The 22,295-nt window shown below is 37.2% G+C and overlaps 1 protein-coding gene across 4 annotated transcripts; it reads left to right on the top strand.

Moving 5' to 3' along the window:
• The first annotated feature begins 10,753 nt into the window (after positions 1–10,753).
• On the top strand, positions 10,754–21,923 carry pi15a (peptidase inhibitor 15a). Of its 4 annotated transcripts, none has more exons than XM_053487518.1 (6): positions 10,754–10,833; positions 11,359–11,678; positions 15,386–15,504; positions 16,051–16,183; positions 16,499–16,614; positions 20,058–21,923. In XM_053487518.1, exons 2-6 carry the CDS (start codon positions 11,406–11,408, stop codon positions 20,191–20,193), a joined length of 777 nt encoding a protein of 258 aa, XP_053343493.1. In that variant the 5' UTR covers positions 10,754–10,833; positions 11,359–11,405; the 3' UTR covers positions 20,194–21,923. The 4 variants fall into 4 exon arrangements, with proteins under 4 accessions (XP_053343493.1, XP_053343492.1, XP_053343491.1 ...); XM_053487517.1 differs by having other exon boundaries at positions 10,794–10,884; XM_053487516.1 differs by lacking the exon at positions 10,754–10,833 and adding an exon at positions 11,047–11,160.
• The last annotated feature ends 372 nt before the right edge of the window (positions 21,924–22,295 follow it).

Here is a 22,295-nt window from a genome sequence, read left to right as displayed (position 1 = left end):
GGTATTTCCGAGTTAATTACCAACACCTATTCCCTATGTTTTTAGCACTTAACAGTCTTGCCTAAAAATCCTAAAAAACATTTTCTTAATCCTTAACTAGGTATCAGAACAGAATACCTAAATAATTGAATGATGAGAGGCACACCAATCCTCTTCATATAAAAATAGGCAGGCTATGGACAAAATCAGACTCTGGAGATTTATTAAATAGATAAGAAGACTCAGAACCAGGAACTTGGAACAATGAAATACTGGAATGGTGAATGTAGAACTCAATACACAGACCTTTTAACTCTGAACATGGACCTTAGATCTCAAGATGCTGGAATACTGAACAAAACTCAGATTTTAAAAATCAGAACATGGAACTTAAAAGTAGAAATTTAAAACTCTGACCAGTAGACTTGTAATAAGGATCTTATAATTAAAAACATTTTCATATGATTGATAATACAAAACATTTGAAAAAAATGACTGAGTACTAAACCCTAACCATTGAATTTGAAACTTAATAACTAAAAAGTTCAAACACTGAATATAAATATAAGATAAAAAAAAAAAGTTAAGCAAAACGTTATAAATTCAGATGTTAACATTTTTGTTTAAACTGGAGACAGAGTGTTAACTTACTGTGGATCATTCTTCCAGAGAAATTTATGACAAATGTGGAGTTATAAAGCTTGGACTTCAGATGGATTTGGACAAAGGAATTCAGAATTTAAACACTTACAAACTTCAAGATAAAAAAATAAACTCAAGGCATATTGAAGGTCATTCCCATATTTTACTATTTCTTTAACGAGTTAACACAAGTTTCAGAGGTCCGCTAAAGTGTGGCTGTTTAGGCAGCAGCAAAAACGTCCCTCATTCATGCATTTTTTTTTATATCTGTCTATTTTACTCCTCCTCCAAACATATAATTTTACTGGCTACAGTATGTACAGTAAATGAGTTAGTGCTGAGCTGTGCTGAGCCAAAAAACAGCAGAGATGGGACAGGGTATCTTCTTATGTGAGATCACAATAGGGGAAAAATCTCCTGGCCAGTACAAAAATGGAAAAATCTCAATCTTAATGATCTCAATGTCTAAAAGAATATATATATATATTTTTTTTTAATCTTGCACAATAGATGCCCTTTAATACATAGACTGGATTCAGACAGCAAGGTATGGGTGGGGGTGGGGAAGGTTGTGGGCAAATGTCTGAGAGCTAAGTTTGGATGTAGAAAGCATTTTCATGTTTGCTTGTATACATCAGAAGCTCTTGTGAAATGTCTGAGTGTAGATGCAAAGCTCACCAGATTCCCTCTCTAATATGCCATCAAAGATCTCCAGAAATGTGCTATATACTGAGTGAGAATATGTTGGCTGGAAAGGAATGTCACATGTTAGAAATAGAAACAGCACTGTGTGTGTGCGTGCATGTGTGTGTGTATTTATGGCAAGGGATTTGTACTGTAAAAGCCAGCTAGTTATGTAATTCCTATAACATTTTCATGTTCTATTTAATGTTTTATTTTAAATGGCAATGTACTGTACTTATGTAATAAGTTAGTCAAACCAGAGCTTATTTTTCAGCAGAACAGGTTTTTGAGAATAAAAACTTCCTAAATCTAGTGCTTGAATACCATCAAGGTAGAACAATTTTTCAGCCGAAACAATGATTGGACTGCCTGTTCCCGGCCTCCCAGGAATTCCTTTAATGGTCCTAATATTATGGAAACGCCTTGGAGTGAGATAAGGACTGTACAACAATGGGGCAAAAACTCCCAGCTGAGTTCCTATAATGCGCAAATGGTGTTCGTAAGTGACTGTGTGTACAGTTGGGGACAATTTATGCATAAATTTTTAAGGATCGGATGTTGCTAAATGTTCACAGGAATGACTGCAGTGCACCTCCTACCACCTTGTCCAGGATTGTTATTCATGAACACATACTTTTTTTTAAAAGTTTTTTTTTAAATGCACCATTCTAATCAAAAACTCCTAAAAATATCAGTTTAACAAAATTTTCAAATAATCATTTCGATTATTGTAACTGTTACATATTGGGCACAATTAGCAACCACAATTGTGGCTCACATACATGTACTGTATCTAGGTATTTAAAAATATATACATATATACAGTAAGATGACCCACCAAGATGGTTAATTAATTAATTCAGTGTTAACCAAAGCTAAATTCATTTCAACCTGTCATTTAGGATATCGTGTTATAGGATTGATGGATTTCTTTGAATTTCTTTTAAAAAGTGGGATTCCTCACCATGCACTGAGGCAGCGATGAGAAACGGGCTTTTGTGGCTCAGTGTTTGCGCTCCGTTCAAGGGCTTTGCTTTATTATGTGCACTTGACAAAGCTCAAGTCCAAAATCTCAAAAGTGAAAAAGTAATAAAGACCCCCTGTTAAGTGCTTGAAGTCATGTATCCAGACAACATAGTGGGAAAACATGTGAAGTGGTTACAAGCTGGACTGCTAAACCATATGTACTAACATTAGCTTGTAAAAATTGGTCAAATGCTTTGTAAGGAAACTATGGGTGCAAGTTTTGCTATTTTGGTGTGATCTGGTTTACACTTGATGTGGTTTCAGGGAAGTGAGTGTTAGAAGTGTTAGAAATTGGGAAGCCTTAAATAGTCCTTCCACTGGTCTCACCCAGGTACTACAGTGTGTGGAATCTTACAGTAAAATTTTCCTGTTGAAGAGATTCTTGGAAGTTGAACACTTCTTCTTCTTCTTCCTTTATTTAAATGAAGCATCTAAGCATTGTGATCATTGAGAAGCATTGTGAATGCCACGAATCTGGCTTTGAGACTGAGCTAAACTTTTTACATTGCACTGTAAAACATACAAAATCTGTGCATTAATCTTATCCTCGAGAGAAGCAGCCATAAACTACAGAGGTCAGTCCCAGCATTTCTTTTGGCTCTATGGCCAGTGACAACAAATAAATAAGTAACTTCAGCTTTATTTTTATTTTTCTCAGTCTCACATTAATTGTCTTCAATATGATAAAGCATAATAGGGGCAGGAAGGGGGCAGGCCAAGAGACAGAACAGAGAATTGAAATGTACAGTGGTGTGAAAAACTATTTGCCCCCTTCTTGATTTCTTATTCTTTTGCATGTTTGTCACACTTAAATGTTTCTGCTCATCAAAAACCATTAACTATTAGTCAAAGATAACATAATTGAACACAAAATGCAGTTTTTAAATGAAGGTTTACGTTATTAAGGGAGAAAAAAAAAACTCCAAATCTACATAGCCCTGTGTGAAAAAGTGATTGTCCCCCTTGTTGAAAAATAACTTAACTGTGGTTTATCACACCTGAGTTCAATTTCTGTAGTCACCTCCAGGCCTGATTACTGCCACACCTGTTTCAATCAAGAAATCACTTAAATAGGAGCTACCTGACACAGAGAAGTAGACCAAAAGCACCTCAAAAGCTAGACATCATGCCAAGATCCAAAGAAATTCAGGAACAAATGAGAACAAAAGTAATTGAGATCTATCAGTCTGGTAAAGGTTATAAAGCCATTTCTAAAGTTTTGGGACTCCAGCGAACCACAGTGAGAGCCATTATCCACAAATGGCAAAAACATGGAACAGTGGTGAACCTTCCCAGGAGTGGCCAGCCGACCAAAATTACCACAAGAGCGCAGAGACAACTCATCCGAGAGGCCACAAAAGACCCCAGGACAACATCTAAAGAACTGCAGGCCTCACTTGCCTCAATTAAGGTCAGTGTTCACGACTCCACCATAAGAAAGAGACTGGGCAAAAACGGCCTGCATGGCAGATTTCCAAGGCGCAAACCACTTTTAAGCAAAAAGAACATTAAGGCTCGTCTCAAATATGCTAAAAAACATCTCAATGATTGCCAAGACTTTTGGGAAAATACCTTGTGGACCGACAAGACAAAAGTTGAACTTTTTGGAAGGTGCGTGTCCCGTTACATCTGGCATAAAAGTAACAAAACATTTCAGAAAAAGAACATCATACCAACAGTAAAATATGGTGGTGGTAGTGTGATGGTCTGGGGTTGTTTTGCTGCTTCAGGACCTGGAAAACTTGCTGTGATAGATGGAACCATGAGTTCTACTGTCTACCAAAAAATCCTGAAGATCCAAAATTCCTTCAGAGCGCTGTAAAAGACTCGTTGCAAGTTATCGCAAACGCTTGATTGCAGTTATTGCTGCTAAGGGTGGCCCAACCAGTTATTAGGTTCAGGGGGCAATTACTTTTTCACACAGGGCCATGTAGGTTTGGATTTTTTTTCTCCATAATAATAAAAACCATCATTTAAAAACTGCATTTTGTGTTTACTTGTGTTATCTTTGACTAATAGTTAAATGTGTTGGATGATCAGAAACATTTTGTGTGACAAACATGCAAAAGAATAAGAAATCAGGAAGGGGGCAAATAGTTTTTCACACCACTGTAGTTGAAGGAAAGGATTCGATCAGATTCCTAACCCTGCGAATAGGCGAACAATATATAATTGTATAAATTTCACATATATTCCAATATACGAAAATTGAAATTAAAATAATCTGCTTTGTGACAACGACTATTGTTAAAAGCACTATGTAAATAAAACTGAATTGATCTAAATTCATGCCTTGTGGCACTAGTGAAATTTCCTGAGAGCATCCATAGCTTATGAGAGAATAAAAACAAGTTCTCAAAACGGAATCTCCGAACATGACACCTGCCCCAATTTCTTATGAGTTTTTGGGCATGAAAAACTCATTTCTGCTCACATTGATGTTTTCTTTTCTTAAGATAACTCTTAAGTGATTTTCCTAGACAAGCTGCTCTCAGCCAAGAGAGAAAAAGAGAAACCGAATCCTTCGGGTGGAGATCACAGCTGTGAATTTGGGACTGATGGACGTTTCTGTTCGTCTCTTTGTGCTGGAGAGAAAGGAAAATTACGACTGCGCTCCAAGTAAATCAATTTTCTGTCTGTATATTTTACAACACGGCTGAACTCTCTGACTCGGCTTTCTCATGCAGGGGTGATCGTGAATTTCTTTGCATGTCAATATGTGACCTGATAGGTTGCCTACCATGGAAAATTAAAATAGAATCGATCATGGTTGTGCAGCATTGCTCTATGTGGTGTTTTAAAATGCCTTAAACTTCTCAAATCCCAGTTTTAAAATTCAGGCTTGCAGATGCGAAAGAATTTTGCATCTTACTAGATTTAGATACGCATTTAGCATGTAGCTCTAAAAGATTGACACGCAGTAGCAGAACACAGGAAATGCCAAAATATCAATTTCACATATGCACTTTTGAACACACTGATTAGGCGTGAAGTTAAATGAACTGAAACGGTAAACTGAATAACACTGATTAATAATTAGTTAATAGTAAACTTGTGATAAGATCATGGACACCCAAGCCTGTGTGTACGACTGCAGGGATCTCATCTAATCCCATAGAAACACCAAAGTAGAACAAATTGCTGGAAAAAAAAATGCTGGTCACGGTAGAAAGACACCAGAACAGACATCAGATCGAGCATCCATGGAATGTGCCGAGAAACAAGCCTGATGCCCTTGGCTGATCAGTGTACCAGAACAAAAGATTGCATGCTTCGTAGAAATTCAAATGTAGATACAAACTGTTTTTTTTTTTTGTTTTTTTTTGCCACAAAGTTTGCCAGATTACCCTATTCACATGGCATCTGGTTGACATGAGGGGTGCATTGCAAGTGAGAAACTGTAGGGTGGAAGAAAAAGGAAATAAACAGGAATATACATACATGAACTTGCAGGTCATGACCAGAGTTTAGATGTTAAGTGTTTGTTGACATTGATTTTGTTCATCCTCAAAATGGATGTATGGTCGTACTACTTTTAATAAGGCTACTATTTGTGTCTATTTTTTTTGGTGATAGGACTAATTTAATATTGTGGACAGCTACTCTATATAGAAAAAAGTATTTGGCAAAACCTGCAATGGCATTGTATCCCAATAAATACACTTCAATATGGAGTTGGTCCCCCTTTTGCAGCTATAACAGCTTTCACTCTTCTTGGAAGGCTGCCCACAAGATCATGGCGGGTTTTATGGGAATTTGCGCCCATTCATTCAGTAGAGCACTTATGAAGTCAGACACTGAAGTTGGATGAGAAGGCCTGGCTCGCAATCTCCGTTCCAGTTCATCCTAAAGGTGGTCGATGGGTTTAAGGTCAGTTCTCTGTGTGGGCCAGTCAAGTTCTTCCACACCGAGCTCATCAAACCATGTCTTTATAGTCCTTGCTTTGTGCATCGAGGCACAGTCATGTTGGAATAGAAGATGGCATTGGTATGCCGAAGCATTAAGATTGTCCTTCACTGGGGATAAAAGGCCTGAATTTAATAAATTTAATATGAATTAATTTATTAATTAAAAGATATGACCAAATACTGTTGTCCATATATTGTACATAAGAAAATTATAAGTGAGCAAGCATTCTTAACCTAAAAAGACCTGCTGTCATCATATAAGCACATTACAATTTCTACCAACTTCATTGTGTTTAAAAGCAGTTGGGTATGTTGAGCCTGATGTGAGATGATGTACACAAGACAGAGCTCAAGCGATGGAGGTTGAGGAACCATCAGATAAAACATCATTTTGGTTTAGGCCATGCCCACTTTGGCATTGAATCTGAATACACTTAAAAAAAAAAAACAATGCAGATAGTGGAACTGCATTACAGCCTTTTTAGCGATTGGTAAAGAAGCATACACGAGCAAAAGTAGAAGAAAGGTTACAGACTTTTTTAAACTATAAATGTCACTTAGCTAAATTCAGCTAGCTTTCTAACTATAGTGTCCTGTGCCAATATCCTATTGTTATCCACATTTTCACATAGTACAGCAACACAGGCTTCTTTTGTTGATTTTAGGTATACAACTGTCCTTTAATCGTCTAAATGGTTAAAAATATACTCATGGCTTCGATCTTATAAATTGTGACATGTTGCCATGTATTATACTGTAGTTCTCCCTACAGTATGCACAAAACGGGTGCATGTGTTAATTAGTATCAGTTGGTTTAGTTAATGATTGGAACAAATAAGTGTACACAAGTCTTTTACTTTCTGAAGCTGAAGTGTGTACCGCTGCACAAAACTAGGGAATTGTTGCATTTGTGAAATGCAAATTTCTGTACATGATTTTCAGGAAGCAATCAATCGGGCATGAATTGAACAAGTGACACCAGAGTACTGCGGACATCTTGTTGACTTAAGATCCATGCCCAGCCGGATCCATCAGGTTTTGAAGAATTAAGGACATGCTATAAAATTATTGTTGTATTTTATTTTTATTACATAAAAGGACATGACAGCATGGTGGCTTAGTGGTTAGCACTGTTGCCTTGCACCTCCTGGGCCCAGGTTCAATTCCCTGCCATGTTCTGCCTGCCAACTAACACACAGTATGAATGCAGATCAATTCCTGCTCTCTGTTTCACCCAAATGAGGATGGGTTCCCTGTTGAGTCTGGTTCCTCTCAAGGTTTTCTTCCAATTACCATCTCAGGGAGTTTTTCCTTGCCACTGTCGCCCTCGGCTTGCTCACCAGGGAATATCTGACCATTTTGATTCATACACATTCAAACTTAAATAGTTCTTTTGATTGTGTAAAGCTGCTTTGGGACAATGCCAATTGTTAAAAGCGCTATACAAATAAAATTGAATTGAATTGAATTGAATGTTCGATTCCTACCTCTGCGTGCATGGAGATTGCATGTTCTCACCATGCTTGGTGGGTTTCCTTCAGGTACTTTGGTTTTCTCCCACAGTCTAAAGACATTCAGATTAGGCTAATTGAAGTTCCCAGATTGCCCATAGTGTGTGAATAAGTATGTAAGTGTGCCTTCAGATGGTCTGGCACCCTATCAGTCCCTAAGTCTCCTGGAATAGACTCCAGGCCCCTGCGACCCTGTATACAGGATTAAGTGGTATAGACGATGAATAAAAAAATAACGAATTATTCTCATCATGATTATCATGATTTTATAAATTAGAATGTCATTAAAACAATGGATTTCACTTTTATCTCAACTTCTTTGTATATAGTGGAAACCATTAAAGTTCAGTCTGTGGTTGGAATTGGGTATATTTTTTATGTTGTTTAAACTTTTCCTAGTAGTTTATAAGCAAATCTGCAGAAAATGGATTTTCCATGGATTTCTTTCTTTTTAACTATTCTACCCTTTCTGAGCTTTCACTTCTGATGTATTTAAGTAATGGCTTAAACCATCGAGGCTCTGTCTGGGTCACTTTTTGGAAGGTCGGGGGATCACGCTCTACCAACGCCATACTGCCGCTGTTGAGCCCTTGAGCAAAGCCCTTAACCCTGTCTCCTCCAGGAACACCGTGTACTGGCTGACCCTGGGATCTGACCCCAGCTTCCTAACTGGGATATGTGAAAAAATTATTTCACTGTGCTGTAAGGTACTTGTGACAAATAATTGAATCTTTATTTATTTGATTTATTTTTCTTGAAATAACTAAACTATTAACTTTAATAATTATTACTCATGTACTGTTCCTAGTTGCGTAGGCAAACAACAGTATATTCACACAATTCACCGGCTAAAATTGTATGTCTTATAATAATACACACGATAGAAGGTATTCCTAGTAACACACATATTAGAACCTCCTGTAGCAGCTTGCAAGATTTCACTATGCAGTGAAACTGAGAGCATTTATGCTCTAATGGCACGATTTCAGGCCTTACACCGCATCACTTCCAAGAAAGTTTGGAAACGGAGGGTTTTTAGAGAGTGAGCACGAGAGGGAGGGAGAGAAATCCTGCGTCACACTACTTTAATTTGTTCACCAGCTGCCAATGAAAATGATGACCTGCTGAAGGGCCTCAGCTGCTGGCACTGTGGATGCTCGGGCACGCCAACACTGCTGGAAACCTGCGCAGAACAAGTGTAGTCTTTACAGTACAGCAAATTATAATAAATACAAAAAAGAAACAAATAGATTGGACGGACCTGACTCTTGCCAGGCCATAAAATCTGTTGGACTTCTTTCAAGTGTTCACACATATTCAAACAACTGTTACATTACTGTGTGACCATATGGAGCCTTGGGTCATTGTGGAATCTGATAAAGTTCACACGCATACTGCTTTTTTAAAAAATATATCTATAGCACCATATATAATTTAATATAGAATCATATCAGGCAATCCCACTCTGTTAAAACTATTTTTTTTCTTTTAAATGAAGCGTAAAAATTTAGAAGAAAAGTAATCCAGGATTTTAACGTTATAGCAGAGCGTCTGGAATTCCGGCTACGATTACAATCTTCATAAGCACGGTGCTCATCAGTGTCTTAGCTTTAATTAATTCTTTGCATCATTTGCATTTCACTCATTTAGTAATGACACATACAGATAGCAGAATAATTAGGACTAGCCACCTGCTGCAGTCGTAGCTCAATGTCGCTGGTTCACTGGTTTTCCTTCCTTGGAGCAGTTTTGATAGGTCTTCACCACTGCAGACCAGGAACATCACCAAGAGCTGCAGTTACAATATCCTGTTACAATGACACCTACAGGTGTGTGGAATATATTAGGCAGTAAGTAAACATTTTGTTCCCGGGAGTAGATATGTGTGAGGCAGCATAAAGATGTACGCGACTTTGACAAGAGCCAAATTGTGATAGCTAGAGGAGAGCAACTCCAAAACTGCAGATCATGTGGGATGTTCCTGGTCTGCAGTGGTCAGGACCTGCCAAAAGAGGTCATAATGATCAAATGTATTATGGAGAGCTTCAGCCTTTTAGGTCGGGAATGAAATTAGCAAATATACACCTCATATTCAAGAACTGCACTGTAATGCACTTATCCGGCATTGATTCATGTAGCAATGACGTGATGAATCATATCATCCAGAAACAGGTCAAGAGCTTAAGTTGTTGTTACCATCAGCCTGGGGAATATCAGAATGGGAATAAAACTGTGATTGCAGTAACTTCAGAAACTCCTGCTCTCCTGGGAGTTTCTAAAGTTTACACAGAATGGAGCGAAGAACAAACACCACAGTTTACAATCATGGTGAACAGAACAGCATCTCAGAAGGCTCACATGACACACAATCCCGACAGCAGAAGACCACATTAGCCAGAGTCTGAGACTACCGTGCACATGGTTACCACATGTGGACACTTTAACAATCAATGAGGTTTTAGTAAACCTGTGCCTGACCATACAGACTCAGATCTACCACTTGTTGGTAATAATGCTAATGTGATGTACAGAACCAAGATCCTGGGACTGCATACATCCTGAAGGATGGGATTGTCAAGTTTGTAGTGTTAAATTGTTAAGTTGGAATCATTTTCTAAATCATGTTTATTATGTCTTACTAATTCATTACGTACCTTTTATTTGGCTTCTGTAAATGAAATATGTAAATATGCAGTTATTTTTTTTGTCGAATTTTTTATTTAATTTTTTTATTATTATTTTATTCTTTTCACTTGCCATTAAACATCTTTTAAAATATATCAGCATGTTTAGTGTTTCTTTCTTTTATTATAATTTGTTTTGTTAAAATTTCACCATATGTAGTGTCTCCCTAGTTTTGCGACGTTAAAGGATGATTCATCAGGAGATGTTCAGAAAGACGTCTTTCCCTGTGTTAAGGTTTGACGTCATCCCTGGCTTGAAGCATGCCGGCTTTTCACAGTGTTGATCTGTCTTTCGGGGGTCAGTGGATAATTTCCTCGCTTATCTTCTGTTTTCTTTTCGACCCTTGCCAGCTGTACAAACCAAAACCAGATGTTATGATGAAACCTGCCAGGAAACGGGTGAGAGAAACAAGGCATTACGTCTGCAAGTGAGGTGTTTCAGGTGATGGGGTGGGATTCCAAACACCTTCAAAAGCCCTGCAGGTTTTTTCTCCCCCCACTTTTTTTTTTTTTTTTTTGCTTTTTCTTTTTTTTGTGTGACAGTCACAGTGCTATAAAAAGGCAGCAGCTCCACGCTGAAAGCACAGTCTTTTACAACAGGAGGAGTTTCACAGACACGCCGGCTTTTGGACACACACACACTCATACAAACACACACATACACATAGACATACACACAGGATCTGTTCCTCCAAACAAAGACACTCTTTGATCATTTTAGTCAAGGTATAGACTTTTAAACTGCAGCTGCATTGTTACATATAAACTATTGTATACTGTAGGTCTTTACTAATGGATGAATGTATTCTTATTATTTAAAGGTCAAAAAAAATCTGTGCATTTCTTTTTTGCTGAGAATTTCTAAAAAGTGAACAGCCAAGTCAGAGAAGACTTTTTTTTTTTTTTTTTTACTTTCTTCACCAGACATATCTTGAAGAACGGATTTCCTAAATCCAAACCTCCAGAAGGTCATGATGAATGAGCACAGCTTGGCCATCGATTTGCTGCTGATCTGCATGTCTTGTGGAGCAGCAAGTGTCCTTGCAACATTTAATTCCACCGTCTCGGCTCCACCATCCACCAGTTTCTCTGACAACAACTTCAAATATCACATGGACCATGTGAACCTTCCAAAAAACAGGCGGAAGAGGTACATTTCCCAAGACGACCGGCTGGCCATCCTCGATTACCACAACAAAGTCAGAGGAAACGTTTTTCCACCAGCATCCAACATGGAACACATGGTAAGAAAGCATACTGTATTAATCCTAACTTTTTTTTTTCCTGTTAGAAATGTTAATTAAATGGATAAACAATAATTTGGTGGAAAGTTTGATTTCTTCACTTTGTGTGTGGGTGACCCGAATAAAGTTCACTGGGTTCAGATTCTCAGTGCAAGAGGAAATCAGTCTTTCTGGGCATATTACATTAATAAAAATATCACTTTCATGGAATAGTAAAACACTGCTGACAGATATAGTAAGATTAATAGCTAAGATTATGACTGTCTAGCTGCACTCACTTCTTTTCTTTCCGTCTTGGACATTTCTTGCTTACTACTGTGTAGTTACACACTGAGGTTAGTTAGGAGAATAGGATTCCATACACATTATAAAACAGTGGGCATGTATTAAATGTAACCTGGTGCTATCCATATCTAAAGCTATTCATAAAACCAAACGTGCCGTGATTTGCCTATAAATCTAATTTAAGAGTAACAAATCCCTTATGTGACATGGGGATGCTAAAGCCACATGGTGGAGAACACTTTTTCCTGGTTTAAACATTCGCATTGGCACAATCACATTTTTTTCTCCTTATAACCTTAAATGTGAGAGAATTCCTCAACAAGAAGATTTCTAACACTTATAAAATATAATGTAATGTTACTATTATAATACATATTTATTTTATTGTATTTTGTGGTTGGAAAGTTTAAAGCACTTTGTATTACTGGCAGCATATTCAGTTTAGTCAGCAATACCATGCATCATCAATACAAGGGGCGTTCAAGTCAAACCAGGACTTGTGATGAAATTTCTTGGGAATTTACAGGAACTCGCCTGGGCATTATTGCCACATCCCATGTGCAGTCCTGACCTCACTCCAGGCCATTTTCACATGTGTTCCATTATGTTGAATGATTTATTTTGCTGATCTGAGACACTGGCCTCCCAGGAACTCCTGGTACAACATTCTAAGAAAATGAGAAAACTTATATCCGAGCACTAGTGAAACACCAGGCTAAGTACCTTTTCCCCCTTATAACCGTGTTTGTTATTCTGCACAATCAAAAGTTCCAGTTTGACTTGGACATGATTCATAGTTCAGTTTTCTGATTATTAGCACTAAGAAAGTGCTAATAGCAGACAGTGATGATACAAAAAAGCCACATTTTGTCTCCTGCTGCTTGTCATGATCCTAAAACCGTGACTGATGATTTAAAGAGTTTATTTAAATCTAAACACAATCACAGGGTCTATCTAAGTATTACTGTTTTGTAACTGTTTAAGTTCTCAGACATAGGAACTGATTCAAGATCATGTAGGACCTTGGAATTTCTCAGTAATATGACAAGCTGCAACTTGTCTTAGCAACAAAAAAAACCCCAAAACAAATAGCTTTTAGTTTCATGTACAGCAACTAACAACAAGAAGTCAATTGTTTTAGGGATGTTCCGTGCCAGAATATAACACATAGGGATGTGCTGTTGTAAGAATGTAACATACAGGTCGTTAAAAATGCTGGTCATGACAGCACTAACAAGTATCTTATAACAACAGCTCCAGTTAACTTACAAGTAGGTGTATTGGAATGTGGCCTGGGATCTGAACTTTGCATACATTTTTAGTCGAACTTTTCCAACAAATGTGTCCCTGACTGTCCGGCTAATGTGCAGCTGTTGTAAAGATTCAAATGACCCAGACCACCAAAGTAGCTGCGATATAAATACTTAACTAACAGTTTAAAAAGGACGGTTCTAAAGATGGATTGTCATGATGAGATGTCATTTTCCTTGGACATCCACTGGTGTTTTTGGTAAAGTAACAAAAATCATGCTCATGTTGAAAGCAAGGTCATAATTAACAATGCCATTTTTCATCTACTATTCAGAGTTTTTCGGGTATTTCCTTAAATAACCTGTCAGTTGTTTGGTCACGTCACGGAGATCACATGTCAGATCGAGATGTAGTGTTTTATAGCCAAATACTGTATTTCATATTTTGAGCCATGCAGTGTGGCCAAACAAATAATCACATACTAGTCATGTAATATTATACACTCTCGTGTTTCTGGAGTAGTATATCCTCAATGGAGCATATTTTGTACAGCTATTATACAATATTATTTGTACAGTATATATCTTTATAACTGAAATAATATGATCTGGATTGACTCTAGCGGAAACAGTGAAGATAGCCCACTTTTACTTTTACTTTTACACAGGGCCTCTTGATGGTACCACTTCAATAAGAAGTATTGTCATGGGTTAGCTTAGTGGTTAAGGCATTGGACTATGGTTCAGAAAATCCCATGTTCAAACCCCACAACCACCAAGTTGCCACTGTTGGGCCCTTGACCAAGGCCCTTAACTGCTCAGATGTGTAATGAGATAAAAAACTAAATGTAAGTTGCATATTTATGGCATTTAAAAGACAACCTTATTCAGGGTTACATACAGTTACGCAATTCAGCACTTGATGGTGGCAGTTCCGATATGTGAACTTACAACCTTCCAAATTGGTAGTCCAATGTCTGAGCCACCGAGAGAGCATTGCTCTTTGTTTGGTACCACAGACTGTATGTACTGTATATACTTGACAAACCCTCTGTGACATCACCTATAGGTTTTTCCCAATATCTGTTTTGAAGCTTTACTGTGAAATCCTTGTTTATTAACACCTTAGCAGGAGCTGACGCCACCTAAAGCCCAGGTAATCCATACATGGGCAAATGGATCAAACATCCGTTACCACAAGCTAGCTTTAGCTTAGCAAAAATGCTAAGGTGGCTAACATAAATTTTTTATGCTAAGCTACTTTTCATTTGATTGAAATCTGTCTTCTATTATTTTCTCCTTTGAAGCGGTCACTCAAATCAGTCATGCCTCTAATTATACATTATATATCACATTACGTAATATAATTTTTTTTATTGATTTATATACTAAAGCTATTTAAAAATTCACCCTGTACAGTTATAATGAATGGAAAATCTAGCTATTGATACCAAAACTGTTTTTGTTCCAGGCTGCAAAATTTATTTCTGTTGTAAGGTTATGCATTTGAACATGGGGGTCTATGGGGATTGACTCCCTTTTGGAGGTCTTTTGTGAAACTGCACGTTTTGGCACATCTGCATTGGGCAAATTTTTTAGAACCAGGGTTTGTCTCGTCTTTATTTCGGGGAGATTTTATACTGTATATGTATACGTTCTGAACTAATGAAGAGCTTCTAGCTTGCAGCTTGGATTTACCCAAATAATATCATGATTGGTCTTTCTTAAAATGGAAACAGTAAATGGAAACACATGGCAACATATTCCTTTAACAAGGCTTCATTTGTCTGGGTATTAACTATTGGATGAAATAAAAATAAATCTATAAAAAATTATATAAAATAAAATCATTAAAAAAACATACCAGTGAACAGAATCCGTCTTGTTTTGTTTGCAATCTGCCCTAAATGTACATAGTGTAATAAACCACACCAACAATCCTCTGTGTTATTACTGGTGGAATTAGGATAAGGGGAACATTGTGCTTCTTTTTTTCCTTCCTAAACTTTTCCAGCAGCATTGTCATTCTTACTTGATGATTTGGTTTTGTACTTCATTCACCTAATGCTATTCTGTAATTGCCAGACCAGTCCTTTAAGAAGTGTGTTTACAGGAAGATAATTAGTAATCAGTAATTGCAGCAATTGATGTTACATTTTGGGTTTATTTTAGGTCTGGGATGAAACCCTTGCTAAGAGAGCAGAAGAGTGGGCTTCTATGTGTCTTTGGGAACACGGCCCTCGCAGTCTTCTCAGATTCCTCGGGCAAAATCTTTCTGTACGAACTGGAAGGTATGTCTTTCACATATTCAGATTTACCAGCAGCTTATAAACTATAATTCTGCATTTGAACATATACAGTATTAGACAAACTGTATAGTGTGCAACATATCAATATATTGTATCTCTGACAGTATAGAAGGCTGGCAAATTAGTGGAAAATTTTGGTACAGAAGGTAGTCCCTTCTAAACAGCCTTTTCAATGTGACCACGCCCTAATCCACAGGTCACATGGGCTCACTGAATTGTTTAATGAATATGGAAATTATGTCATTTATATGCTTTGACGTTCACAATAACCAGATCTCAGCCCAGTTAACAGATTTTGCGTTACATGTTTGACAGCGCTCTCTACCACTATTATTAAAATGCCATTTCACGCTCATTACTCCAGTATAGTTCCAGAGACTTGAATCTTCTGGTTGCATTACTAAGACATTGTATTTCATGTTTTTTTTTATGTGTCAGTCAACTACATCTGTTTGTCTACCAATCTGTCTGTCTATCTGTTTAATGCTGTGCAGCTCTTCAGTAGCAAATTCTTTTTGGATGTTTTAGGTACAGATCCATCCTGCAGCTGGTGAAGCCATGGTATGATGAAGTGAAAGATTATTCTTTCCCCTATCCACGAGACTGCAATCCCAGATGCCCTCTTAAATGTTACGGGCCCATGTGTACACATTACACACAAGTAAGTTTATCAGGCCAGTGTGGCTTATGTCATTTGGACAATATTACAAGCAGTTTAATGTATAAATCTATAAACACAATTCTTGTTTTGAAGATTAACAACATGTAGGTAACATAGCCATTTATAATAATCCTACTAGGAATGTGATTCCAGTGTAATAGGGTAAAGTAGTTTGCATAGTAAGGACATCAGGCAGAAAGATACATAGTGAACCCAAATAACATTTTTTTTTTTTTTTAAATATGATATAATTTACTTATTTTCCATTTATGGGTATTTTTAATTGAACTTGGGTTAATTGGACTCTCATTGCAGATGGTTTGGGCCACTTCAAATAAAGTTGGATGTGCCATCCATACGTGTCACAATATGAACGTGTGGGGCTCAGTTTGGAGGAGAGCAACGTATTTGGTGTGCAACTATTCAGGAAAGTAAGTGTATGCAAAGACAACACACACACACACAAACACATAAACATAGCCACTGCAATCTATTTATAGAGTTCCTATAAATGCAACGTATGGTGTCCTTAAGATCCAAGTATACCATGTTGTTCAGCTTTGTGGTAATTTCTCTGTAAAATTGTTGATTTCTAATTAACTTTAATAAAGAGAGAGGCCAGTGTAGCAAATATAGCTACTATAATTTAAGTGATAATAAGAACTATCGTTTTACATTTATTTGTATGTATTTGTAAATATGACATGCAGTTTTTTTAAAATAACTAAATTTCTTAAAAGTTTATCAATTAGTGTGATATAAGATGAATAAATGATTTCTGAATATAATGTTATAGGAAAATAATGCACTTTGGGCTGATAATGGCGCTCACTTTGCATCACATCATCTAATTGTTGATTCATTTCCTATGACAGCACACCCCATCATGTTTTTATTCCTTATATACTACACATAAGTGATTATCCCTGATAGTTATACATATTTTTCTGTATACTCTTCTTATATCGAGTCCAGGCACTATTTAGATTTACAAATTTACAATTACCGACTTCAGCCCATCTGTTGCTCTCCGTAACGTGTCAGCCCTCCTCTACCTAATCCATTAATGAGAACGGACCACACAGGATCGTTCATGACCAGATTATTTGGGTGCTAGCTACAGGACTGCTTTTGGATGGATATTTTTGGTTTGTGACACTGACAGTGTTTCCCTGTAAGGCTTCTGTTCAAAGTTCTGTACCCAATAAATTAACCTGATTAAAATCCAAGTCAAAACAAATGGAGGAATAAAAGACAATATTTAACGACCATGATTAAAAGCAGTATTAAACAATGACGACTTCCTTTAAATATGGCCTGAATATTAAATTATGAATTTGACAATTATTATGAGAAAGTACCATTTCATTTCAGAGCATAAAAGGCTGCAGTAATAAAGGGCAGTAACACTTTACATTTTTAGGAAATATATACAGTATATAGACATATTGGTTTGGATTTAGTAGCTTCAAAAAGTCAACATTTGTTTATTTTTATGCCAACTAAAAATGTTGAAAAGACTGATGATTTGTGACTTTTCAACATGTGAACCAGATTGAGGATAATTATGACAAAAGGAGTACAATGATTCCCAGTAAGTGGCTTTGCCTGAGGAAATACACACCAGATGTGTCTCAGTATCACCATGTTAACCCTTTGGCTGGGGTCTAAATGTCCCATTTGAAATATTTACTCAAAGTGGAACAACTAGAAATTTGTTTTTTTTTTTTTTTAAATAAATGAAAGTAAATGAAAGCAATAAGAATTTAAACCAGTTCTGCTGGAAGAAGATTATAGTCCACCTGCACTAAAGAACATTACATTGTTAACTCATCTAGATCGGTATTTGGGTCAAATTTGTTACCACAATATTAAAATCACCCTTTTCCTATTTAAAACTTTGACATTGTCAGAACTTCTAGATGTCTCAAATGCAGGTCTGGATGCCAGTGCAGGTGTCCAGGGCTTTATTAACTGTGGAAAACAAAAGAAACACCTGAATCAGGATGAGGGTCAGGGTGTAGGCAATGGTGAGGCAATCAGTAAACAGTGCGAACCAGGGCAGGCAGGAACAAGTGGGAGCAAAGAGACAAAATGATAATCAAAGTTTTGGCTGTGACTGGTATGAATAACACATAGTGTATACCTCGATCAGCCATACCATTAACATCACATAATGTTAACACATTAACATTGATTATCAATTATATACTAGTAAACTGGTAACATGATCAATCATTGCTGGCCATGATAGAAAGGCACCAGAACACCCAGTGCACCACAGACCACCGTGCACGAGGTTTGGCAGTTAAAGGGCCTAAGGCCACTGACACGGCCTCCAAACACCCCAGATTCCAATACCCATGGGATGCAATTAGATCTGATCCACAGAGTCCCCACCCTGCAGCCCAAAGTACCCAAATGATCTGCTGCCAACCTTCTGGTCCTAGTCCAAACATCACAGCCGAGGTCTTGTAGAGTCAAGCTCCGAGGTACTAGAGCTTTCCAGGTGGCAAAACCAACACAATATTTAAATTTTTGCTTTTTATTGTTATATCTGATCAATGTACTTTTCAGTGATTGAAAGTGCAGAGTATCCTTAAATCCTGGGAAAGGTCAGGATTTCCAAAGTCTGGAAATGCTGTAAATTGCAGTCCTTGGCAGCCATAATCTAATCTAGAAAGTGGAGTCTGGTGCAGATCCTGGTGTAGACACGACCCTGGATGAATAATGATTTATGTATGAGATACATTTGTGATTGTGTGTGTAAAGGGGCCCAATTGTGCACAGTTGACTTTTTAGGAATTTCTATGCATTCGAATTTTTCTCTTGTTCTTGCAGAAAAAAACATTGTATGCTTTTTGTCTTTTATAAATTTCTGTATTGGACAGAGATTAAATAAGCGCTAATAGGATTTTTCCATTATTGTGACCTCATATAAGAATAAACCATCCCCTGGCTTGTTGCTCAGCTCTGCTGTTTTCTGGGGAGGCGTGGCTCAGCGGTACAGTAGCGCATTTGCACAGACAATAAAATGGCGCATTTGGAAGCTAAGTGAAATAAAGAGAGTCTGGAAAAATGCATTATCTAAGGGGTAGTTCAGCTGGTACATTAACAGACACACATCTAAAGAGACCTCTGAGATCTGAGTTAACTTGTTAACGGAATATTCAAATATGGAAACTTTAAGCCCATACAGAGCAGTTTTATGGTAGCAGGGAGTGCAGATATGTTAACAATTCCCAAATGTCTGTCGGCCAGATGTCTCTTTGGATTCAGAGACAGTCTAAGGTCCAGAAATACAGGGCTGCACTTCCACAATGTGGCCCCTCGCCATAGCTATTAGCACAGAATAAGAAGTGTAATGAAATGAAGAGGCTTGGTTGAGGAAGGGTTGTCTATAATGCCACAAGTTCATAAGGATTTAAAGCATATATTCATACATAGATCATGGCATTTTATGGTGGAAAAATAAGTGTTGAGATGCTTCCAAACCATTTTAGTAGCATCAGGATTTAAAATAAATTCAACACTGATATTGTTTTTTTTTTTTTTCATGTCTCTTAAACGCTTTCAGTGCAGGTTATAACTATGATAAGGATAATATAAAGCATTTACTTTCCTTTTTTTTTGCAGATTCAATGCATCTTTTTCTTGCTACTTCATAGTGCTATCTACCCTGTTCTGCATACACAAGCTCACAGACCTCCATGATTGGCTAATGTCACTGCCCCCCCCCCCCCCCCACACACACAGAGAATACGGCAGTTAGTTATGCCCTGTTGGACTCCCAGACACAGATAGCTGACGTATGCTTGGGATTTGAGCTTGAACATACTGGGAATTCTAAAAATTGTTTTCTTGTTGTTTTTAGGGGTAATTGGATTGGTGAAGCTCCCTATAAAGTGGGCGTGCCCTGCTCAATGTGCCCTCCCAGCTACGGCGGCTCGTGCAGTAACAACATGTGTGTTCCTGCTGTCAACTCAAACTACCTGCACTGGTTTAAATAAGCACGCACACACGCACACACGCACACACACACACACACACACACACACACACACACACACACACACACATTTTTGAGTGTTTATATCCCCCTGGGAAGCTTTGCACAACATTCCTAATTTGTATATATTGATCTATTTAAATATACTGTATAACCATGGTTTCCTTCTTTTTTATGTTTCAATGATAAGTCTCTAAATTATTTTGTTTATACATATCTATACTAGGTACAAAGATGGCATAAAAGACGTGATCATGCGATTATGTTTGCTGCGATTAAATTTGAAATACAAAACAGCACAATGTACTAATGTCCAGTCAGTCAATTGCTGTGCAAATATTTTGAGCTATTCACCATTTCTTCATATTTTGTTTCCAGCAAGCCAGACGTTCTTGTAGTTTTTCCTGTATTCTTGAGAAATAGTTCTCCAGGCTTCCTGAAGAATTTTTTGGCTCTCATTTGTTGCACCTGAGCAGTTTCTGAGGATTTTGTTCGGTTTTCTTAAGCCACACAGTGACCTACGAATCATTCAAGCATATAATAATTTTTTATTTTAAGCCATGAACCAGTGTAGATGATCAGGCCAGTGATTGGTATCCTGTACATGTACATTACAACATTTGGCAGATGCCCTTATCCAAAGCGACTTAATAAGATACTCTTATCTCATTATACAATACATTGGAGCAATTGAGGCCTTGTTGGGGGGGGGGGCGTTGTTGGGGGGTTTGAACCTGTGGTCTTTAGATCAGTCGGTCAATGCTTTAACCACTGTGTTCCCCATGCCACCAGTATACTGGCGATGCTAAACACTAAGCGGTTGGAACAGACGAGAGGGGCAACAAGGTTGCTGCCGAGGTTATTACATAAGCATTTTCCCGTTTCTTTCTTTTAATTTACATAGTTTAATTTATTATATGACATGATGAAATGACAGGTGGGCTCAAGTTTTGCTGTACAAAACATCTTCTTATCATATGACCCACCTCTAATGTTAGGCATAAATCATGAATGAATTTTAAGGGAACTAAGATTATACGCATCATCACTTATTTTTAATACCTTTTTTTCACTGCAGTTAAATTTGATCCAGTATTAGCCAGTGTGTTTTGTTTTGGATCATGTAAACCAGTTGTGTAAATCTGGTTCAATGTAGTGATATTGTATTGTTGAAATTAGCACAATAGGCCAAAAATCTAACACTAAAAGAAACTAAAGAACCCTAGACTTTTGTCATGTTGTATACTCAGCTATACTTACAGTTTTCAGTGTTTAGGTTAAGAGTATGTTCCAGTTTAGCAATCTATTAAATCATTTACATATTTTTGACAAAGACTTTAAAAACAATGGTAGCAACATTTTTTTTTTGCAGTGCGCCGTTAATTTGCTTGTTGAGTGTATGAATTACACCCCTATAAGTGCAATCTGATCTTTAAGTCTAACTGCCTTTGAATTCAACCTATTTATCAGCTGAAATAAACTGTAAATAGATATTTTTTGTATAATAGTTATGAATTAATATTGTTTGTATTTAAGTGTAATTTCTGATGTATTTGTGTTGTCCATCTATAGCACTCTGAGATGAATAATTTTGAACATGAGCAAATAAAAATAAAAAAGGCTGTCGATTTGCTCTTTAATACATACACTTCAAATAAAGACAGCGTTTGTTCTTCCCACTAAACTGCCCTTTGTTTTGTATTTGTATTTTGTACTTCTGAATAAAGACTGATTTTTTTTCTTTGCGTAATTCTATGACCTTGCTTCTTGTCTCCATACTAAATACAAACACACACAATCTACGCATTCAAATCTTCTTCACAGCGGTAAAACAAATCTGAGAGTAATTACTTAAACAGAGCTGTACATGCTTGTACGACTAGAAAATGTAGTGATGTGGTCTACTCTTAGTTCCTATTCAGCATTGTCGTGTCTTTATCAAAAACAGAACCAAGTTTCACAGCTGGCTTTTATTAAGCAATCATCGGCTTATTTAGTCGGTTCTTTAAAAAAAAACGCCTGTGTTCAGGATACCGTGAAGGATTTTACGTCTTCTCTCATGTTTCCTATAGGATTTCTCAATACTTATGACTTATCAAAGAC

Source organism: Clarias gariepinus, chromosome 26 (genome assembly GCF_024256425.1).
Source record: "Clarias gariepinus isolate MV-2021 ecotype Netherlands chromosome 26, CGAR_prim_01v2, whole genome shotgun sequence".
In the NCBI taxonomy this organism is placed as follows: domain Eukaryota; kingdom Metazoa; phylum Chordata; class Actinopteri; order Siluriformes; family Clariidae; genus Clarias; species Clarias gariepinus.
Note: the sequence above shows the minus strand (reverse complement) of the source record. Positions and strands in the feature narration are given on the sequence as shown.